Source organism: Danio aesculapii, chromosome 25 (assembly GCF_903798145.1).
Source record: "Danio aesculapii chromosome 25, fDanAes4.1, whole genome shotgun sequence".
Lineage (NCBI taxonomy): Eukaryota > Metazoa > Chordata > Actinopteri > Cypriniformes > Danionidae > Danio > Danio aesculapii.
In genome coordinates, this window is record NC_079459.1 from 62,501 (window position 1) to 86,031 (window position 23,531).

A 23,531-nucleotide genomic window follows, 5' to 3' on the forward strand; every position below is an offset into this window, starting at 1 on the left:
CTCGATCGCCATACTTGTGAAATTCAGTAGGTGGCGATAATGCTCTTAATAAGGAGTTAGTCGTCATTAAACAAGAGAATAAAACAGAAGAACACTTTAAACGGATATGGTTTGCCTAGATCGTGTGTGTGCCTGAAGCGTGTGGGCCTGCGGGTCAGCAGCTGGATATATCTCTGCAGAACATGGATTAAACGCATTGCAAACCTTAAATGCATAACCTAGCTTATCATCTAATATTAGATATATTAAGTGTCAACATAATGAGTTATTTAATTAAGGTTATTATAGTTCAGATAAAAACAATGAAACCCTATTCAGTGTTTCTCCACTAGGTGGCGCTCTGAGTGAACACAGTCCATGAAGATTTAATGCAGTTACACAGATAACAGGTCGCCCCCTAGTGGACAAACACCGCATCTTCAGTTTGATTTCCGCTGATTCTGTGTTGATCTGCTGTGTGTGTGTGTGTGCGTGTGTGTGTGTTGCAGCGTGTCGAATCTGGGCATGTTTGGCATCAGTGAGTTCAGCGCGGTCATCAACCCTCCGCAGGCCTGTATATTAGCAGTGGGCGGCAGCAGGACGGAGCTCTCGCTGTCGGCGGAGGACACACTGCAGACGCAACACACACTCACCGTCACACTGTCCAGCGACGCGCGCCTGGTGGACGACGAGCTGGCCTCCAGATTCCTGGAGACGTTTCGCTCAAACCTGGAGCGACCCGAGAGGATGAGCCTGCAGGCGTGAGGAGCCGACGCTAGCTTTACACTTTAGGTCACTGTAATATAGAGAGAGCTGAATACTGTCACCACTGACATGCACAGCGGGAAACACTAATACTGTGGAGGTCAACGGTTACAGAACATTCTTCAAAATATCTCCCGACTGTACAAGTCAGCTAATCATGCACACACTGTGCCATAGATACCATGACATGCGCTCATACTGACGCTACACATGAGAGAATAACCCGCTGGTGAGCTAATGTTGAAGCACTTCAGATTAATTTATTGTGTGTGTGATGCAGCTGTCTCTGTTCATCTGTACTCTAATAAACTCCTGCTGCTGTGCTGAATCTGAGCTGCTGTCTGGAGCTTCCTTTACTTCACACACTCCACACATCAGGTTACTGTGGATCCTGTACATGTAAAGCACCACAGGACGCTCCGCTCTGCTCTGCTGGAGACCCACAGGGCTGTAAGTGTTTTATTACAGGCTTATATCCATAATCCACCAGCCATGAAGCCTTCAGCCTGCTAATAATAATCCAGCGAGCTATTATAGTGTAGAAAAAGCCTAACCAGAGGCTACAGCTGTGAATAAACCTATCTACACACACTGGCCACTTTATTAGGTACACCTGTCCAACTGCTCGTAATGCTAATCTCTAATCAGCCAATCACATGGCAGCAGCTCACTGCATTGAGGCATGTAGACATGGTCAAGATGATCTGCTGCAGGTCAGAGCGAGCATCAGAATGGGAGAAGAAAGGGGATTTAAGAGACGCTGAACGTGGCATGGTTGTTGCTGCCAGACGGGCTGCTCTGAGTATTTCAGAAACTGCTGATCTACTGGGATTTTCACGCACAACCATCTCTAGGGTTTACAGAGAATGGTCCGACAAAGAGGAAATCTCCAGTGAGTGGCAGTTCTGTGGGCCTCATGCATGTGAGTGGGCTAAATCACCTGTAGAGGGCGCCCTCTCCTCTCCATATGTTCAGAGGGAGAGAAACATGGCTGGTTACAGCATTTACACACTGCTGCTCTCTTATCCTCCCTTTATAAGCTGCTGTAGATAAGAGCGTCTGCTAAATCGCTAGTAAACGCAGGCTAACTGATGCTCCTGATGTGCTAAATCATTAGAAACGACAGTGTGAACGTGTTGGAGATATGCTACATGATTACTCCTGCTTCAGCATCAGGTGTTTGTAATACTCCATCTCGTCCTCACAGCAGCGTGTACTCTCTGAATAACTCTACTATCTGCTGAGAGTCACACTCGTGTTTAGATTAGCAGGGCCGTGTATAAATAAACATCCTCATCATCAACACCTCAGAGTGAATCTGCCGCTGCTGCTGCTGCTGTTGTGTTTCCATGGTGTTCGGTTGCAAAACTGAAACCACCAAAGCCACTTCCTGTTTTATTTTCCTCTTCAGAGTGATTTTGTGAAAGCTCAGTTTAATAATAATGATTATCCAGAGTTTAGACTCTACATATACCTTTACAGTGATGAGCAAACATCAATCTCCTGACAGACCCAACATATAGACCTGTTTTCCTCCAGAACAGTTTTTATAATGTTGATGGATCATGCTGATGAGCCTGCATATATCAGATATGAAGGCAGTGCTGCTGTTCTGTCCATGTTTAACTCCAATATTTGGTGCACAGCAACACATGTCTCTGTCAGACTGTCATATATTACTGAGATCTTCAACACAGACAGTTCAGACACTAGACTGACAGTAATCTGCCTGTGTTTGCGCTGCTTTGGCTTTCTCAGGGTTAATTACTGTGATCTCCCAGCTGCAACAGAGAAATACAGTGAGATCTCTGTAGACTGATGGCATTTCATGTTGTTCAGCCTTATAATCCTGTTCATCAGCTGTTCTGTCTGCACTTCAGACATTACGCTAGAGAATCACTCAGCTCTACAGTGACGCTGGTGAATGAGAAGTGGTTTCTGCTGTTCTGACGTCAGCTGCAGATGTGATTGAACAGTGGAAGAAAGTAGTTCCTCATTACAAAGGGTTCTGAGACTGTCTGTGTTTGATTTTCTTCTTTATACACACGAATATGCCGTCGAACTGTTGTATAAACGCAATATCACACAGGTAGCAGTGCCATATGGCTGTATATAGTCACTGGTGAGACACTAAGACAAAGCACACCTCCAACCAGTGCTGATATACAGCCGTATCACACTACTATATACATACATACATATATATATGCAAAACGCACCCACAGTTCTAGACTTCGCTGTATATCGTGAAGGTAATGAACATCCAGACCACAGTGAAGTTTCCCTGCTGAAAAATCCAGCTTAAACCAGCCTAGGCTGGTTGGCTGGTTTTAGCTGGTTGACCAGCCTGGTTTTAGAGGGGTTTTGGCCACTTCCAGGCTAGTTTCCAGCCATTTCCAACCTGGTCTTAGCTCGTCAGGCTGGAAAATGACTAGCTAAAACCAGCCTGGTTTAAGCTGGACATAGCTGGATTAGGCTGGGCTCCCACCCTGGCTAGGCTGGTCAAGCTGGTTTTAGCTGGTCATCACCCAGGCTGGTCAACCAGCTAAAGCCAGCCTAGCCTAGTTTAAGCTGTTTTTTCAGTAGGGACATGATAGAAACACACAGAAGAAAACACCAGAGAGCATCTGATCAGAGTCACATCAAAACACAGCTATCATCACTTGATTATACAGTAGATCTGAGACTATAGACTATATAGATCCAGCAGTATGACCTTCTGCATTATCAGAGGCCAGATGAGAGGAGAATAAACCTCATATTCCACCCCTACAGCGCTCCATGTGCCGTTCAGAACACACACTCGGACACGCACTGTACAGGGAAATATTCAGAGCGATTAATAACGCAGGATTCCCCGAATCAATGACATGTGAACACTGTTCAGTTGTGTGTGTGTGTGTTTATATCCCTCATCACCATGGAAACGGAAGTTGTCAACAGTAACACATTTAGACAGGAAGTGAAAGAAGAGGTGCTGAAGAGACGCAGAGTTTCAGAACCACACACACACACACACACACACACACACACACACAGAGCAGATTCAGCTCACACACACTGCTAATATTGTTGAGCAGAGGAAGGACTGTGTGGATAATCAATAAAGTCTCTGCATTATTGTTTACTCAATATAAGAGTCTTTGAGCTCGTCATGAGAATCTGGAGGAGATGTGTAATGAAGATAATCCCTCAACACATGACAGCAGACACACTCAGACACACACCAGCTTCAGGTTTACAGAGATAAACACAGACTTACAGGTGTATAACGACAAATATGAGCCTTCATCACACTGTTCATTCTGCCAAGGGCTGTGTGTGTGTGTGTGTGTGTGTGTGTGTGTGTGTGTGTGTGTATAGCTGGTGGATGCTGTCTGTGTGTTACTGTGAGTATAGTGCATTTGTTGTGTGCGTATTGTGTGTGTGTGTGTATTGTGTGTGTGTGTTTGAGTCTGTTTAGTGCGGCTATCTCTGTGTGTTTATTTGCACATGTGTATTGGGTGTGTATGAGAGCATGTGTGTATCTCTGTGTGTATGCGTGTGCATAAATGTGTATGTTTGAGTTAGAATGTGTCTGTGTTCTTGTGTTAATTGTGTGTGTGTGTGTGTGTGTGTATGTGTTTGTTAATGAGTGCGTATGGGTGTTTCCCAGTACTGGGTTGCATCCGCTGTGTAAAACATATTCTGGAATAGTTGGCGGTTAATTCTGCTGTAGTGACCCCAGATAAATAGGGGACTAAGTCGAAGGATTCATTCATGCCCCGCAACAAACGTTGTGAGTTTAGGTTTGCTTGCAGTCACTCTCATTTGTTTGTGGTCAAACGCCGTGTGTGTGTCCTGTTGTAAAACGTTAATAGTTTGATTACGTGTATACATGTCAATAATAAAGCAGGAATACTCCACACGTCTTCATCTGGTCTCTGTTTGGTCTGATCATGGTCGACTCTTATTCAGAGTAATGTCTTAATGGTATTAAACTCAGAGTTCTGGTGTCCATGAGCAGCTCCTGGAGCCGCTTGATCTTCCTCAGCTGCTGGAGGACAAACAGCCTCTGCTGGGCCTTTCTGACAGTGGAGTCTATCTCTACTGATCTTACAAGCTTGAGTGTGTGTGTGTGTGTGTGTGTGTGTGTGTGTGTGTGTGTGTGTGTGTGTGTGTGTGTGAGCAGTGAATCTGATGCGGTTGCTGAGATATAAATCAACACCACCAAACACACACTACCCTCTGCCACGCTGCGGGCGGGTGTTATGGGCTGGTCATGGGTGTGTGTTCAGACGCTCCTTCAGTCGCCACCCTTCCTCTCTCTTCAGTCAGTCAGACTCAAACTCTCTACACTCACAGATGCTCTACAGGACAGAGAAGAAGATGAAGATGAAGATGAAGATGATGATGATGGCAGCTCTTCTGTCTGCATTACTGTCCTCCTCCACTGCAGACTCCACCACCGGTAAGACTGTTCAGGCGGAGGGGTCATATCTGAACTGCAGAATCTGTGTGTGTGTGTGTGTGTGTGTGTGTGTGTGTGTGTGTGTGTGTGTGTGTGTGTGTGTGTGTGTGTTTAAAAGTCAAGGCAAAGCAGGAGAAATGAATCTGAGTGAAGCAGCAGCTGCTAGAGTAATGTTGGTGGCAGGTTTTCTGTCTCCAGTGTTTCTCTGTTGTGTTGCAAACGCAGGAAATGAGAAGCTGAACTCTGTCATGAGCCTCGTGCTGCGTGTAGCTCTCGGAAACATCAAGACTTTGATTTAAGAATATACATCAGTCTGATGTGCTTTAGATCTTCACTTGCTGACATTACAAGAGTGTTATCTGTTAAGATAGGAGTGCTAGTTAACATGGAGGACAATACACAACAGTACTCCTAGACGACCTGCAGTATTCATCTCAGCTGATATTCATTTCAAGACATTATTAAAGTCATCTTTATATGTGCAGTGCTGTAACATTCAGAGATTTACAGCAGAAGCAGTTCATCAGTATGGATGTGAAGTGTGTTGTTGGATAGAGTTAGTTAAAGCATAGACTAATGGTGAGATATAGCAGTGTAAGAGTAGACTCGGTCAGTCCAGCAGCCTCATGTTTATTCAGACTCTTCCATGCTGAGCTTACTAACACTCCTCCAAACCTCAGTGTAGAGGTGCAGCCAGTGGGGTGTGTGTGTGTGTGTGTGTGTGTGTGTGTGTGTGTGTGTGTGCGTGTGTGTTGAGGGAACACTGCAAGCTCTTTGTGGGCTGAATTTACTGTGCTGCTGTAAATTTCAGCATTCGAAAAGAAAACCAGCAAGAGTTTGAGGAGTAAAACGGCTTAAAGGCGAGAAAGAGACAAAGAGTTCAGTCCAGATTGTAAATATTATCCTGAAAGACTTCAATAAGACTTCAGCGCCTGAACCTCCAGCAGGTGAAGCAGCTTTTACTACACAGAGTTCACTGACTGAGCTACACAATATTGTTGTTATATATGAAACAACACTGTGTTCAACATCACAGATGATTTAATCGGGTCCCCACTACTGCCAAGGCGGAGGTTTGGCTCTGATTGTGGGAGGTAGAGGAGGCTGATTTGCCCAACATGACCCTCCAGGTCTAGTAACCCATCTTCTAGTCTGGGGGGTAAGTCATATATGGCAGTAAGGCTGCTGGTTGCCACCATACTATGGAGACATTGCAGATAGACCAGATGGAACTGCTGGTAGACCTTGATGAGAGGGAGGTCTGGACTGTTCTGTAGTGTTGGACCGGCCACAGATTTGTCTCTCCAGTTAGAGGCTCTGATCAAACCTCTTGGTCATTTTGTTGACTCTATTGAGATGCTCATCAGAAAGTTCCTTCTTACCCAAATGTCTGGGATGTCTGGAATTGCAATGAACGCATGGACATGGAGGTGCAAGTGCAGTTGTGTTGCGTCTTGTGTTGGCATGTTGCAGATCTGAGGGCAGACCCCTCTGAAAGCAAGCAGAGTGTCCACTTCTGTGCACAGCGCCTGCTTCTCTTCAGCGCCCTTCACGGTCGGCTCCGCCACTCTAGGTGGTCACTTTCTGGGAGCCAGATCCCCAGTGAGAGCAGCCTGACAACATAGCGGCACGAGACAACTAGTTCCCTCTCATGTGGCCTCAAAAGGAGTCTGAGTGGTTGGTCCCTGCTGGTTATGCACCTCAGGGCACCAGATTGACTACCTGAGCAGTGCCAGAGGCCAGTCTCGAAAGCCTTCTGGCAGATGTTTCTCAGTGAATTCAACAAACAATGAAAAGACATTACAGAATTAATTTCGGATCTTGGCCTCCCTATTCTAATGGGGTTCTTCCAACTTGAGTGATTTCCAATCATTCTGCTCCTGGGAGTTCTAAAGAAAACACACCATGAATGGGTCTGGCTGTTACTGGTAGCCCCATATTAGCAGCCCAGATTTTAGTCTGCTGGCCTAGCCTCTCTATTTAACATCTCTGTCTGGATGATTCCTGTGAGGAGCGACCTTCTGTCTCAGACAGACAGCACAGTCCTTCTCCCCTACCTGGAACTGTGGAAGCTGTGGGTTTGGCCCCTGATGGAGACCAACTCATAAGCTCTGGTCTATCAACTGAGGTTGTTCACACCATACAGTCTTCTAGAACTCCAACCATAGCTAAGCATAGGCTGTAAGATGTAAAATTGACCCAGGTAACTGACCGGTTGGTAGTGCTGGAAGTCTTTGACAGAAATTTCCCACAGGACTAACTCCCTCCTCTTTAAGTATTGTGAGGCAGCCATTTCTGCTGCCATGTACCTTCAGGTGGAGTTCTTTAAGGAATGATTGTGTGTTTCCTCTGTGGCTCTGAGTTCTGTAACTCATGTTAGGTTCCACTGACATGGACATGGCCTGTCTGCTGCTCCATTCAAGCCACTGGTGTTCCTGACTCTTCAACATTTCTAGACCTGGGTACACTCCAAAGCTTCTCACTATTGTGGCATAACCCATCACCCTGCAGGCCTTCTGTCCTTAATTTAATATATATAACTCACTTTAACATGAATAAATCAGTGTGTGGATGTCTAATCATTGCTTTAACCTCAGCGCTGTAAGATCTGAGGGGAAATGTGAAGTGTCTGTAACTGGTCCCAGAGCTGCTGATCCTGCTGTAGGTCTGTGCTGTTGACTATATTCACTCCTCAAGTTCTGCATCTGGACTAAACCTCTGCTGTTCTTCATCTCTCTTTGACCATGTGTTTCAGATACTGATGGTTTTAGAGGGTCTTTGTAGATCAGATTGGCTTATGACAGTGTTTAATGCTCAGTTTCTCTCTCAGGTGTGCGTGAGCGGAGCTGCAGCTACTCTGGAGTGTTCCATGTGCAGGGTAAAGAGCGCTACAGCCTGACGTTTGAGGACGCACAGAGACTGTGTGAGCGTTTGTCCACTACATTAGCCAGTGAGACGCAAGTGAGGACTGCCTTCGACAGTGGACTGGAGACCTGCAGGTCAGACATTCACCTCAGCACAACATGAACCTAGATTTATTTGACCACAGAGTTCAAACACTCTCCGTTCTGAAGTGTTTCCAAAAGAACCCATTCAGAGAACACAGTACGTATCTTAACACCATCACCTCACAGTCCTCAACACAACATGAAGACTCTATTGCTATTATTAAAGGCTCTATTAATGTTAGACAAATATGTTTACTGTGTCTGGAAGAACAAAACAGGTGAGTGTCAAACAGGGCTGGAGCAGAATATTAGACTACTCCAATACTTGTTCAGTGGGTTGGCATTTGATTTTCAGTATAGAGTTGATCACCTACAATAAAGGTTCTCATTTGCACTCGAAAATGAAGTTCAGATGCTTGAATCGCAGGTCTAGAGCTGAAGGAGACAGATGCTGCTGGTTCCAAACTTGATGTCCTCAAGAACCAGAAGCGGCAGAGACTTTTATTTCAGTTTGTTGATGCGTCTCCAACTGAATATTGAATATTGAGCAGGGGGCGGGGCTTTCTTCTGCACGCCATTCCCTCATAGCAAACTAACGATTAGAAGGGTGTGGTTAGGGATATTAATATACAGTTGCTATGGAAGCCCTCGAGCTGATGTCAACAGAAGGAGTGACACTTAAGATAACCACAACTGTATTGGAGTGAACATGTTCAGCCTGTGCAAAGCGTATTGATTATTGATCACTATGGAAGCTTCAACACTCAATACATGGTATTCTGAGCAGCCCAAGCTTCAAATGTGTCCAGGATAATACAGACCTGACGTCACCTCACTGTGAATGTGTATTGTCTCTGCAGGTATGGCTGGATAAACAGCTCAGTGCTGGTGATCGTCCGTAAAACACCAAATCCAAAATGTGCTGGCAACCAAACAGACGTGATCATAAAGACTCCAGACGGAAATAAATACGACGCCTTATGTTATAATGCTAAAGGTTTGACTCATGCAGTATGCTGTATTTCCAGTGCACACGTGATCAGCGAACTAACAAAACATTACATTTCTAACAGACACGTCAACAAAGAACTGTACAGCGAAGATTGTCCCTGAGAAAGTGGACCACGGTTCAGCTTCAGAAGCCGAAGGTACGACAGAAACTACAGCTTTAACTTCTGCTGTGAAAGCTCTGTCTGTTTTAAAGCGGTGCTTCATCAGTGTGTGTAAATCTCAGACATGTTTATATCACACCCTTACTTAATCTGTGACCCAGAACCATCATTTTTACAACATAACTAAAGTGACAAGCACTGGACTAATGAGCTGGAATTGAATAAAAGCTGAATATGACAATATGAGTGTGCGTGTGTGTGTGTGTGTGTGTGTGTGTGTGTGTGTGTGTGTGTGTGTGTGACTGTGTTTTAGTTTCTCCAGAGCGCACCAGTCCACACAGCTCTACAGAAGCAGCTCTCTCCACATCAGCAGGTTGGAAATACTCTTATTTTTTTTTGTGAGGCTTATATTTTATACTTATATATTACATTTTGTAAGAGGAGCTCTTTACTGTAAATGACTTCATTAATAATCCTCAGCATGAATGAGTACTGACCCCTCACAGATCTCTCTTTCACAGTAATATTTTCATTAGGATGCTTTACAGTAATACACTCACTGGCCACTTTATTAGGTACACCTCACTAGTACCGGGTCGGACCCCTTTTTGCCTTCAGAACTGCTTTAATCCTTGCATGTCAGAGATTTAACAAGCTACTGGAAATATTCCTCAGAGATTTTGCTCCATATTGACATGATAGCATCACACAGTTGCTGCAGATTTGTCGGCTGCATGATGCCAATCTCCCGTTCCACCACATCCCAAAGGTGCTCTATTGGATTGAGCTCTGGTGACTGTGGAGGCCATTTGAGTACAGTGAACTCATTGTCATGTTCAAGAAACCAGTCTGAGATGATTGGAGCTTTATGACATGGTGCGTTATCCTGCTGGAAGTAGCCATCAGAAGATGGAGACACTGTGCTCATAAAGGGATGGACATGGTCAGAACAATACTCAGGTAGGCTGTGGTGTTGACACCATTCTCAATTGGTACTAATGGACCCAAAGAAAATCTCCCCCACACCATTACACCACCACCAGCAGCCTGAACCGCTGATACAAGGCAGGATGGATCCATGCTTTCATGTTGTTGAGGCCATATTCTGAGCTGAGCATTCGAATGTGTCAGCAGAAATGGAGACTCATCAGACCAGGCAACGTTTCTCCAATCTTCTATTGTCCAGTTTTGGTGAGCCTGTGTGAATTGTAGCCTCAGTTTCCTGTTCTTAGCTGACAGGAGCGGCACCCGGTGTGGTCTTGGTGATTGGCTGATTAGAGATTAGCATTACGAGCAGTTGGACAGGTGTACCTAATAAAGTGGCCGGTGAGTGTATATGTGTGCAGATACAGTAAATCAGTCAGTACCAAAGACAAAACTGATGATCTCAGTCCAAATATTACTGCACACAAATGAATATGATGGGGGAAAATAATAATTAAAATGTTAATAAACAGGATAAAAATATTGATTTCCAAAAGAGGGTGTGCTCATTTATGCTGAGCACTGTATGTGTACAGTGTGTGTATATTGTGTGTGATGTGTGTGTGTGTGTGTGTGTGTGTGTGTGTGTGTGATGTGTTTTAGTTTCTCCAGAGCACTTCACTCCACATTACTCTACAGACGCAGACTCGTCCACATCAGCAGGTTGGTAATACTCTTGTTTTACATTTTTTCTTATTTTACATTTAGTGAAAGGGGTGAAACAGGAGCCCTTTACTGTAAATAAGATCATCAATAATCCACTGATCAGTCCTGTTATCTGCATGTGTGTTCAGTGTTGATCATAAATGAGCCCTGACCCCTCACAGATCACACTTTTACAGTCACATATCTGTGCATGAGTCCGTACCAAAGACAAAACTCATCACTAATCTAACAGAAACACTGCAGATCAGTCAAAACACTTTACACCTGAACTAATATGATATATTATATTATATTCAGTCATTAAAATCTTAATAAACAAGAAAACACATAAAGAAAATGATCTGACATAGTAGTTCAATAACTGGTTTGAGTTTAAATGTTTAATCTTTCTATTCCTAAAGATGTTCAGTGAGCAGTGACTAATCAATATTACTGATCAATAAAGCTGTTTAATGCACTGAAACAGACTTGCTGTATTTACTGAGATGTGTGTGTGTGTGTGTGTGTGTGTGTGCGTGTGTGTGCGTGCGTGCGTGCGTGCGCGTGTGTGTGTGTGAATGTGTTTTAGTTTCTCCAGCCCGCTTCACTCCAGGCGGCTCTACAGGCTCAGATTCCTCCACATCAGCAGGTTATAAAGACTCTTTAAAATAAACTCATCCTGTTGTTGCGGCCGCTGTTTGCTTTTAATAATCTGACCAAATGATGAGAGAGTGAAGGGCCAAACACTGTTTTCAACATTCACTCGCGCATCATTAAAACACCGTCTCAGACCGCCCGTTTTCCAGAGCGATACTGCAGAAGAGGATCAGGTTTGGTGGCGTTTCCTCAACAGGAGATAGAAACTCCAGCAGATCTGGGAACAGTGAAAAGAGTGGATGATGGCAGGATATTCAGTTTTGGAGCGGGTGAAATAAGTCTTGAACACGTCAGTGTGTTTCTCAGAGATCATGTTTCTGAAGATGCTGCTGATTGAAATGTTGACCAGACGTCAGTGATCAGCAAAGTAGGCCATCAGAAATAAAACAGAAGTATTAGAGTAGAAATGAAGTAGTGTGTGGTCAACTGAACTGATGAAGAAATGAAGGTGTAAAAACACATGGAAAGTTCAGAGAGCAGCTCATCAGAGTACATTATCAGCAGATGAAGATCAGGCTGGACACCCAGCACCACAGTGATCCAAACACACACAAGAAAACCACCAGCTGCTTTGAGAAGAGCTGTAGAATGAACAGCCAATCAGCTGAGCTCAATCCAGGAGAGAAGAAGAGCTCAAGAGTAGACGAGACCCACAGAACTGGCCTGAGATCTGGGGAAAAACACCCCTGAGCAAAGCAAAGCAAAGCAGCCATGTATACAGTGTTCAGAACATTTCAGTAGTTCAGCACTTCTCGGGTCCTTCTATTGTTATTAATTCAGTCATTCATTCAGATTTTATTTCTATTTTTGGACTGTTTAGGCTTTATTTGGTATAATTTCATGTCAACAGCTGCTTTAGAAATATATTCACCAGGAATCAATCACGCGATCAACACTTATTACACACACACACACACGCACACACACACAAAATACACACATACTTCACTTCATTCATTTATTCATTTTCCTTCAGCTTAGTCCCTTATTAATCAGGGGTCACCACAGCGGAATGAACCATCAACTTATCCAGCATGTTTTACGCAGCAGATGCCCTTCCAGCTGCAACCCAGCACTGGGAAACAATTCCTGAAAATCAAATGACTGAAATTCTGCATATTCTGACTCAGGGCCAGCAGACAGACTGTTCTCTGTGTGATCGGTCACTGAGCGAATCACACCTGTGTTTTTCCAGAATCACCTCTGAACACATCAGCAGCAGCAGCAGCAGAAGCAGACGGAGAGAGAAACACAACTGAGGGAAACACAACACACACCAGTTCTCCACACAGCCACGGGGAACCCAACGGGACGGACTCGACCCCTCAGACCTCCACAGAACTGCAGATCAGCACGTCAGCGGCTCATCAGGACACCACAGGCCCGGGCCGCAGGCAGAACACAGGTGACGGATCTCTGATATCAGCTGAAGGTGGAGTAGAGTGTATGTAGACGAGTTCATTAATAATCCGCCCTTCAGTCCTGTTATATCTGCATATATACAGCTGAGTTCTCTGCTGTCAAATATACAGTATTCACCCAAGTGATGCTTAATGGAGAAGACACATTTCTAATATAATAGTGTTAATAACTCATCAATAACTGATTTATTTTCTCTTTGTCATGATGACAGTAAATAATATTAGACTAGATACTCTTCAAGACACTTCTATACAGCTTACAGTGACATTAAAGGCTTCACTAGGGTAATTAGGGTAATTGTATAAGAGTGGTTTGTTCTGTAGAATATTTATACACACACGCGCGTGTACATATACATGTGTTATATATATGTGACGTGTGAATGTGTTTTAGTTTCTCCAGAGCTCTTCACTCCACGCAGCTCTACAGAGGCAGATTCCTCCACATCAGGTTGGAAATGCTCTTTTAAATAAGATTATTGTGGTTTTCGTGTGTCTGCTGTTTGCTTTTAATAATCTGACACTGTCGGTTCCAAGAACTAGTCGTGTTCTCAAGATGCCCTGCCGATCCTCTCGCTCTCTCTCTGTTCCTGATGCGTTCCTGTCTGTAATCTTCACTGCCTCTATCATAATATATAGGAGAAACACCTAAAAATAATTATAAATAAAATAAATTAACTAAAAACAGAAACTTTTCTGTATTTTTGGAGCTTGAAAACTAATAAAAGCTCTCAGAATGTCTACTGTTAAGAGAGAATGTAAGAGGATTACGGCCAGCCAATGATAAAATAATGACTTTTTTATAAATATAATGACTTTTGGTTTAGATTTGTTTATTTTACATTTATTTTTCTCTAAACCTGACTTTAATCTTCAAATTTAATGAGATTATTCTCAACATTTTGACTTCATTTTTAAATTAACTTAAAGTTTGTCAATCTTTTTTTTAGAAGTGTAACGAGTGACTTTATTCGTGATGTTAAATGAGTTTGTCAACATTTTATTTTACTTTTACCTTTTGCATCTATCCATGTTTTTTAAAAAACCTTCAAAGTCTTGGAGCAAAGTTTTATAAGCTATATTTTGTAGTTGTTCTTGTAATATATCTAGTTTAATCTCTAATAATGACTTTATTCTCACGATGGTTTCATTTTTATGAATGTCTGGCTCTAATCCACTAGTTCAGCTCGAGTGTGTGTGAGTGTGTGCGTGTGTGTGTGTTCAGCAATGAGCGAGTTACTGATCAGTGTTTCTGCACAAACACAGATCGCCCCCTACTGGCCCACCTCAGCGATACACAATTAAACATTTTAATGCATGTAGTCTGTGTGCGTGTGTGTGTGTGTGTGTGTGTGTGTGTGTGTGTGTGTGTGTGTGTGTGTGTGTGATGTGATGTGAAAGTGTTTCTGATCAGCTTCATGTGTCATTAATGTAGTTTGAGCTCAGTCTGATCCTCCAGGACTGTATATTAACTCTCTAATGGAGTTTTTAAAGGCATTAATAGTGTAAGCAGTTTCGACACGAATAGTTATGTTTTAACAGCTTTGTTTGAATTAAACTGGGAATATAATGAATGTAGAACACAGTGAAAGCTGCTATAGGGGCAATTAATAAACATATTGTCCTAAAGATTATATATAAGGCTGTAAAGTAACTCAGGTCTGCTTTACAAGCGGCAGATCCTCTGACTACTCGCGCGGATTAATGTGTTGAGATGTGCTGTTTTCATCAGTTTGGCACTTACATTTCACTTTCTTCATCCGTCAATCTCAGACAGTCTTGACATTATCTGGAGCTGGAACCTTCTGTTCTTCGGTAGTGTTGTGTTTCTGTTCAGCTGGAATTCGAGTATACAGACGCCGCCGTGCGCATGCGTCAGATTAAACAACATCACCTCAGCGCCTCAGTCTGAATACACTTTTGTTTTCTCTAATATTTTTCTAGGAAATCTAATAGTTTGGTTGTAATTTACAATCTTTTTTGCATATAAAGTCTAGTGTAATATTTCCATAGCCATTAACATGATTATTGTATCAATAAACGATATGATGTCTGTCCGCCTGCTCTGATTGGCTCGTGCTTTCTTCTTATTCTTTTACAGGCTGGCTGGTCGTGTTACTGACAATACTGGCAGTTCTGCTCATTTTACTCTTATGTTGTATCGTGGTACACAGCAAAAGGTACGCCTGTTTAACATGTCTGAAACATAACAAACACAAGCCTCCCACATGAGAAATACTATAGTAGTTTATAGTAAACAGTGTCAACCACACTACCGTAAAGTACTTCAATAAATCAGCTGTGGTGATTCTACAGTTGCTATGGTAACACAACTACAGCAATTATATTGTGATTCTATAGTTGCTATGGTAACACAATTATAGCTATTGATTTGTTGTGGTGATTCAACAGTTGCTATGGTAACACAACAACAACAGCAAATGATCTGTTGCGGTGATTCTACAGTTGCTATGGTAACACAACTGTAGTAATATAAACACATGAGCCAATACTGTAGTTTTCTACATCAGCAGGGTATATTATACCACAATACACCACAGTTTACTGTAGTAAAAACTAAAGTACACTACAGTATTTATTACAGTTATCTGTTGACTGTAATTAATATGCTGGAGCATTCATTAACATCGTGTTGTTAATAATGCTGTATAATTATCTTTATGATAGTAAGCTTAAAGACACTGTAGTATTTACTACATTACTATAGTATTTGTATTGGGTTGCTTGTAATGTGTATTCCCGGGAATGATGAGAGTCTTGAAGAGCTTTTACACTAAACTAAAGCCATGTTGTTTGAAATTAATTGAACTAATTTACATATATAAACTTCTTATTTCAGCCGGTTCAGTGTTTGTCATTGTCATTTAATCTGCAGTAGTGTGTTGATGGTAATCCGCTACTGAAGTCAGACTGTTGATTAACTCATATACAGGCTGTGTGGACAGAAGCAGACTCTGGTCATCAACAGCAGCGTCGCAGCAGAGAACGGCTCAGCGGCTACTCACACACACACACACACACAGGAGATGGTCACACTGCTGAACACAGACGCACTCTAGAGGAACAGCAGCTGAACACACACACACACACATACACACACAGCATGAGGAACAGCGGAGAACAACATGTGTGTGTGTGTGTGTGTTTGTACACAGAATGACTGCGTGTGTGTCTATGTGTACATAATGTGTGAGCAGAATGCATGATTCTGTACAGAATGTGTGTGTGTGTGTGTGCGTGTGTGTGTGTGTGTGTGTGTACAGAATGTGTGTTTGAACAGAAGGTATGTCTGCATGTGTGTACTACTGTTTTAGACACACTGTTAAACACTTGTATATTGTATATTGTTGCTCTTCTGATCATATAACGGCTTCTCATCACTGTGGATGAAGGCTCTGCTAGATGATTAAATGCAGTGTAAATGTACACAAGTAGCAAAGAATTCTGGCCCAGAATTGGCCCAAAGCTGGCCCAGCAGGCGTTCATCCGGCACTGGCATAGAGCATGTGGGCCAAACATGACCCAGGTTTGGCAGATGTGGTGTTTAAGGCGGCACACAAGACTTGGGCCAGATATCAAATGCAGTATTTGGACCAGATGTTAAAGATGTGGGCCACGTAAGTTTGGCCTGTCCTGACCCACTTTTTAAACACATCTAAATTATTTTTGAGTAAAGAAAAATTTCGCCCAATCAGGACACTTCGAGAGAAAGCACGGCCTATAGCACACCTAAAGCGAAATGCTTCATGGGTTTATCTAATTCATTGCAGTCGTGATGCACCAACATATCTGGCCCACTTCAGACCCAGTTATGGGTTATTACTTTGCCTGAGACTCGACTCGGATATGGTCCATGTTTGGTCCTTATATGGAAGCCAGACTTGGTCCAATCATGTTCTGTAATGCACTGCAGCATATGGGTCAAGCTAAAGCTGATAGTGTGGGCCAGATCTGGGCCAGAGAAATGTAGCTATGTGGGTAGTGTGTGTGTGTGCGCGCGTGGACAGAAATGAGCAAACACACTTCTGTGTTGTACATTTCTCTGTAAGCTGTACCCTCAGTCATGTCCTAATGCTCACTGATGTTCCTGTTGACTGCTGTGTTGAACTGTGCAGTGTAGTCTGCAGGTTGTGAGACGGCACTCCTCAGAGCTCTCAGCACTTGGTTGATCATAGTTAATTTTATAATTGTTTATAATTAATGTTTGTATCTCTGTTAATGCTACTGGACTTTGGTGATGCTTTGCAAATGTTGACCACGAGTGTTTCCTGGAGATGTTTAAAATATGACCTGCAATAAATGTCATTTCAACCCCAGTTCAGTGCGGTGTGCTGCAGGGCTCGCTATCAGGACCATCACTTTTCTCATTCAATGTGTTTAAAAGCAATGTGGTGAAGTAATATATTTGCAGATGACATGATCAGAATGATAACACACTCTCTGCTAGATCAATAAACCAGACTGGAGTTAGTTATGAATCAACATTTATTAGTTATAATAACTGTATGTACACCAATGGTACAACACATATTGATATGCATGAACACACTTTTATTTCACAGCTATGACACAGGAAATCATTTATTTCACCACATTCCTTTATAGTTTTCTCTCCCTTTGCATTAAAAAATCACATCACGAAAAGGGTGAGGAGCAGAAGAGACGAGCTCACACCGTCAGAGATGTAAACCATCGACTAGTGACGCTTCCAGATGAAGGCGGTTAAGTAAGAATACACATGGGTTATCCTAATAATGCTCGACGTCAGAATTGTGCCTGCCTTTGTGTGTGCGAAATATATGGAGTGCAAGAGCAGACGTCAGACAGTGTGCGTTTATATATGGTCAGCATATCTCATCCTGATGTTCCAGACGGTTGATGTACATAACACAGAATCATATAGGAGACTACCACAAGGTCTATCGCAGAACATCCTCAAAAATATAGGCTGGATATTTAGAGATGCCATATATAATATACAAATATCTTCTGCAGTTTTCTTTTTTGAGTCGCATGTTAGATTATAATTTTTAATTTCTGTCATATAAATGCAGGGGACACGCACACGCACACACACGCACACACACACACATGTATATATATATATATATATTTCTGTAGGGAAGAATAAAAACATTCCAGATCAGGATATGAAACTGCTGAAATGAGAGTTAAACTCACTACGCTTCTAGACATCTGACTAGAGTATTTAATGCAGCACGATGAGGGAATACAGCGCTACAGGATTACAAAAACACTTCCATTAAAACGCTCACATCAATTAAACACTATCTCCACGACTCTACGACTGAAAATATCATACTGGTGTTACCCACGATCAGTGGCGCCGCTAGGAGTTCGGGGCTCCGTACAGTACATTTCATTGGGTCAGAATCCCTCAGTAGAAAATGCGGAATGGTAGAATTTTTGGGCCCTCGGTGTGGGGGCGTATAGGACCCCCAGTTTCCCGCACTAGCAGCGCCGCTGCCTTCAGTATATACACAAAGTGCAAGGAGGCACTTCAAAATGCATGCTTACTTTAAGAAACTGGTGCAAAACACTAAATGTCCATGCAGCTAACAGTGAGATCAAACACGACGGAGGCTCAGGGGGCGACGCTGGACACGTCAGCCTAAATTCACATTATGGTGCGTGTTCATATGGCGCTTGTTTTCAAGATTATAACACTGTTTAGTTAGCGAAGCGGTTAGACACATTAGGGATCTAGAATCCAAATCTGGGATTAGCTGTGATTTCGAATGTGAATCTCTGATTGGCTTGGTGAGGTATGTGGACGCGTGTGATTGGTCGATCGGACAGGAAGTGATGTTTTTGCAGCATGACGGGGCTCAGAAACAGTCGTCTGGAGGAGGTGAAAGAGGACGGACATCCAGAGGTAGTGTTTTGGATCAGCTTACGTATAAAATCCTCTTTAAAATGAGTGGTCGTAATACGTCCAGTGATTTGAGCGACGCGTTGGGTGCGATAGCCTTGGCGAATGTGTTTTTCTGAGGTAAAATCTTTTAAAAGGGATGCAAAAGTGCGATGAAGGAAATAAAGAACAGCGTCAGTAGTAAAAGACACGAAGGCATTAGGTATTTAAAAACACTGGATTATAAAAACAGGTAAACATTGATTCTCTCCAGCATGCGCTTCATTCAGACGCTCTCGCTCTGCAGCAGGAATGTTCATGTCCCCGACAGATACACTGGGGTTATGGAGGAGCCTGAGTTTACTTCTACATCTCATCAGTGTTGGGGAATGCTCTGAGCAGATGTGGACTAGTGTAGATGGCTTGTCAGCATATATCAGATGTGTAAATTGGTTAATAAAGCCAAACCCGGTTTAGCGTATATAAAAATAGCCGCGTCAGTTTAAAAGATGCACTTCTGGAGCTCGTGATTCAGCCGTTGTTTTGGTTGTGCGACATAAATATATCGATTTATGATTTGTGCTTGATTAGGAATGAAACGTAAGGCTTGCATTGCATATTTCGGTACATCTGAAGGACTGTGGTTAAACCTGAACTGTAAATATACTGGCCTGAAAGGTGTTTGTGCTCTTGAGACACACACACACACACAGAACACACACACGTGTGCCATACAGTCGTCTGTGTCCTAGCAACACCCTATGAGGCTGATGAGAAACGCTGTGATTGGACAGAGAGGATCTACGGTGAGCGAGGAGGTTCATATGGTGGGCAGCTACAGGCAGTGTGTGTCTGATAAACACTCCTCAAACATAACGGTGTTGAAGTGTACTGGCGTGGAGAATACTTTACACAAGCGTGTCAGCTTTGGGCCTCACATTCTCGTGTTACGTGTGTTTATATTTAGTTAAAGAGGTTAGAAACGAACAGGAATCATCTAGGAAAGCCGTTTGTGCTCTATGTGCATGGATGTAGGTTGGTTGTCTCTGCTTTTGGGTTGGGTCGGGGGTTTTTAATCGTTTTTCCAGGGTTCTTCCTCAACGACTGTGATCTCCGCAGTCGAGCCGTTGGTGGCCGCCAGGGTTACCTGAAACATCACACACATCTGAGCCCACGATCTGAAAACACACACACATCTGGAGCAAAGATTTCTGAGACTCGCTGATTTTCACTTTATACTGGGAGCTTTCTTCTAAATCTGCTTAAATAAGGTGATAAATAAGAAATATAAGATATTATCATGTTCATGTGAACGCTAGTATAGTTATCAGGGATACTAGTCTCCATACAGAGCCCAGATTCTGATTGGTTCTTTATGTTGTTACTTCTTATGGCTAGTGTAAATCATCCTGAAAGTGACTCCATATTGTTCCTCTTAATCTACTCTTTCACATTTGCAATAAATCATAGCAGTCAATACTTCTGCTTAGAAATCTGTGCTCCAAAACTAAAGCTTTTCCATATATCTGTGATAAAGCAGACAATTAAACCATTCAGCTGTTTACCTGCATGAGAACACTCAACAACAAATACACACACTGTGATGTGATATAGACAAAAACTTGCATAAATGAATACAAAACACAAGGTACAACCATCTTACAAGCATGTGTGAGTGTCTACAGTGGATTGCAGTTTTAGATAACCTGGGTTAGTTTGGGTTAAGTTCACATTCACATTCAGAGCGTGCAAACACAAGACAACAGCAGCAGGAGCAGAGATAACGAGAGAACCCAGAACACAAACGAACCATCTCACAACATGACCAAAACTAGAAGATAAAGATGACGACTGATGAGCCACATATACCAATACTAGAGTAACGTACAGAGCATACTGAAGTGTTTTTGAACCGTACTACAGTAAAGTACATGGATTAATCCAATGTGGAGATTCTACAGTTGCTATGGTCATGATCTGTTGTGGTGATTTTATAGTTGCTATGGTAACACAACAACTATAGTAATTAAACTGTTGTGGCGATTCTATAGTTGCTATGGTAACACAACAACTAAAGTGATTGTTTGTGGCGATTCTACAGTTGCTATGGTAACTAAACAACTATAGTGATTGATCTGTTGTAGTGATTTTACAGTTGCTATGGTAACACAGCAACTAAAGTGATTGTTTGTGGCGATTCTACAGTTGCTATGGTAGCACAGCAACTATAGTAACTGATCTGTTGTGGAGATTCTACAGTTGCTATGGTAACAGGACAACTATAGTAACTGATATGTTGTGGCGATATTGCAGTTGCTATGGTAACAGGACAACTATAGTAACTGATATGTTGTGGCGATATTACAGTTGCTATGGTAACAGGACAACTATAGCAATTGATATGTTGTGGTGATTATACAGTTGCTATGGTAACACGACAACTAGTGTTATAACTTGTTAATACATGCACAGTACACACACACACACACACACACACAAACACACACACACACAGCTTGCATATGTGTATTACATATATGCAGGCATGCAGAAGAGCGGTGCAGCGCATGCAGAGGTGTGTTATTTGGATGTCTCTACGTCTGTAAGCGTGGCTTGTACCTTGCAATCATCTACTAAGCCTGAATTTTGAGCAGCAAAGACGCACTGGTTGGAGTTGTTTTCATGATGGTTTTTGAGGTCATCATAGTAGGACTGGGTCTTGGTCATCATCTCGATGTCGTCAGTCTTCCCGTGCTGGGCGTCCAGAGCGTCCAGCTCTGCCTTGGACAGGTGATAGACGATACCTGCGCCATATGAGTCTCCCACCACATTCACTGAGGTACGGAAGCGGTCCCTGAGAAGACATCAGCTTTCATCATCATCATCACAGTAATACACTTTATTTACATCAGCTGTACACTGAACTCAACTAAACTGAACTCGAACTGTGACAACTCATACTAGAACTGCATCTGTTAAACTGCTTTGACACAATCTACATTGTAAAAAGTGTACAGATGATGATTTGGGATTTACTCTGGAGCAGGCTTTATAAGAGGAATATATCTATTGATTTATAGGTTAAAATAAGTATCTTCAAACCAATACACGATTGAAGAGGAGGCCAGAGCAGCTGTAAAAGCACTGGTGTAATACACTACCTGACAAAAGTCTTGACAAAAACTGGACTTCTAGTTGATGATTTGGTATCAGAAGTGTCTTATATGAAAGGTAAAGGCCTCTAGATGAGGCTTATTTGAGCACAATATAATCTGATCATGTATTGATTCTGAATGATTTCATTAGGACAGTAAGGTCTGACTCTGCTTAGACTAAAGTCTGCTCACTGAACCTTCAATAATGTCCAGTATAGAATATGTGCTCATGCTGCAGTGGAAACAGAATGAATATTGTGTCTGACTCCATCATGAGCTTGGAGGACTGCATCCATACATCTCTGACATGACTCAAATCACTGATTAATAAAGTCATCTGGAATGGTGAAGAAAGCCTTCTTGCAGGACTCCCAGAGTTCATCAAGAGTCTTTGTGTTCATCTTCAACACCTCCTCCTTCATCAGCTCAATAATGTTCATATCTGGTGACTGGACTGGCCAATCCTGCAGCACCTTGACCTTCTCTGCTTTCAGGAGCTTTGATGTGGAGGCTGAAGTATGAGAAGGAGCGCTATCCTGCTGGAGAATTGTCCCTCTCCTGTGGTTTGTAATGTAATGGGCAGCACAAATGTCTTGATACCTCAGGCTGTTGATGTTGATCATCTACTCTGCAGATCTCTCGCACACCCCCATACTGAATATAACCCCAAACCATGACTTCTCCTTCACCAAACTTGACTGATTTCTATGAGAATCTTGGCTCCATGTGGGTTCCAGGAGGTCTTCTGCAGTATTGGTGATGATTGGGATGCAGTTCAACAGATGATCCATCAGAATAATCCACCTTCTGACACTTTACACATGATCAACTAGAAGTCAAGATATTATGTGTTGGTCTTACAGCTGGGATCCAGCAACAAGACTTTTGTCAGGTAGTGTATGGCTAGGGGATGGAGTATGAGTTAAGACACCAGTTTGGAACATATCATGCTTAATCAAGCTTGCAGGAAATCCTTCTAAGATCTGCAGATGGAGAATACTCACAGCAGCCAGTCCACCGCCACCAGCAGACTGATGTCCTGAGTGGGCAAACCCACCGCCGTCAGGATGAGCAGCATGGTGACCAGTCCAGCACTGGGAATACTGGCCGCTCCCACACTGGCGAGTGTTGCTGTAAGACTAGATGAAGGATGGGAATGGTTCACACCAAACATGAGTTAGATTCTGCTTTTAATTGTGCATTATCGTCTGTCCAAACACACCAGGCACACCAACAGTACACATGTTCAACCTCTCTCTAATCAAACACACCTGAATCAGCTCAGCAGGACATTAGGAGACACTCCAAACCCTGAAATGAACACATCAGATTCGGGAGACCGCCAACATTTGTAGTGTCGGTGTTATACACTGGTATAACCGAGAGGTTCCAGAATAGTCCTGATCTTTAATAATCTTGTAAGCGAGTGCTGAACATCATCAGTGGCGTCTGGAGCTGTAAACTGGGCTTTAATTCTCACTGGTTTCTGATTGGCTGTCTGTGTTTTTAAAGGTTGTATTCA

At 42.8% G+C, this 23,531-nt stretch overlaps 3 protein-coding genes across 5 annotated transcripts in view; 2 read left to right on the plus strand and 1 right to left on the minus strand.

Annotated features, from left to right (window-relative positions):
* The window catches only part of pdhx (pyruvate dehydrogenase complex component X), a 9,369-nt gene extending 8,292 nt beyond the window's left edge, over nucleotides 1-1,077 (plus strand). For both annotated transcript variants that reach the window (XM_056451906.1, XM_056451907.1), the window contains exon 11: nucleotides 489-1,077. In XM_056451906.1, the coding sequence (XP_056307881.1) occupies nucleotides 489-744 (256 nt within the window). In that variant the 3' untranslated portion in view covers nucleotides 745-1,077. The remainder of the gene's footprint in view (nucleotides 1-488) is intronic.
* A 3,917-nt stretch (nucleotides 1,078-4,994) lies between these two features.
* cd44b (CD44 molecule (Indian blood group) b) lies at nucleotides 4,995-17,298 on the plus strand. Its single transcript, XM_056451908.1, is given in 12 exon segments — nucleotides 4,995-5,050; nucleotides 5,052-5,194; nucleotides 8,025-8,193; nucleotides 9,003-9,139; nucleotides 9,216-9,290; nucleotides 9,568-9,627; nucleotides 10,842-10,901; nucleotides 11,473-11,532; nucleotides 12,736-12,945; nucleotides 13,356-13,412; nucleotides 15,063-15,141; nucleotides 15,915-17,298. Coding segments are annotated over 12 exon segments (1,233 nt in total). The 3' UTR covers nucleotides 16,042-17,298.
* Nucleotides 17,299-17,449: 151 nt separating this feature from the next.
* On the minus strand, nucleotides 17,450-23,482 carry slc1a2b (solute carrier family 1 member 2b). 2 transcript variants are annotated; one of them, XM_056452010.1, is made up of 3 exons: nucleotides 23,014-23,482; nucleotides 21,474-21,708; nucleotides 17,450-20,001 (listed from the first exon to the last, which is right to left on the minus strand). In XM_056452010.1, exons 1-3 carry the CDS (start codon nucleotides 23,181-23,183, stop codon nucleotides 19,927-19,929), a joined length of 480 nt encoding a protein of 159 aa, XP_056307985.1. In that variant the 5' UTR covers nucleotides 23,184-23,482; the 3' UTR covers nucleotides 17,450-19,926. The 2 variants fall into 2 exon arrangements, with proteins under 2 accessions (XP_056307985.1, XP_056307986.1); XM_056452011.1 differs by having other exon boundaries at nucleotides 21,520-21,708; nucleotides 23,014-23,473.
* Between the last annotated feature and the right edge of the window lie 49 nt (nucleotides 23,483-23,531).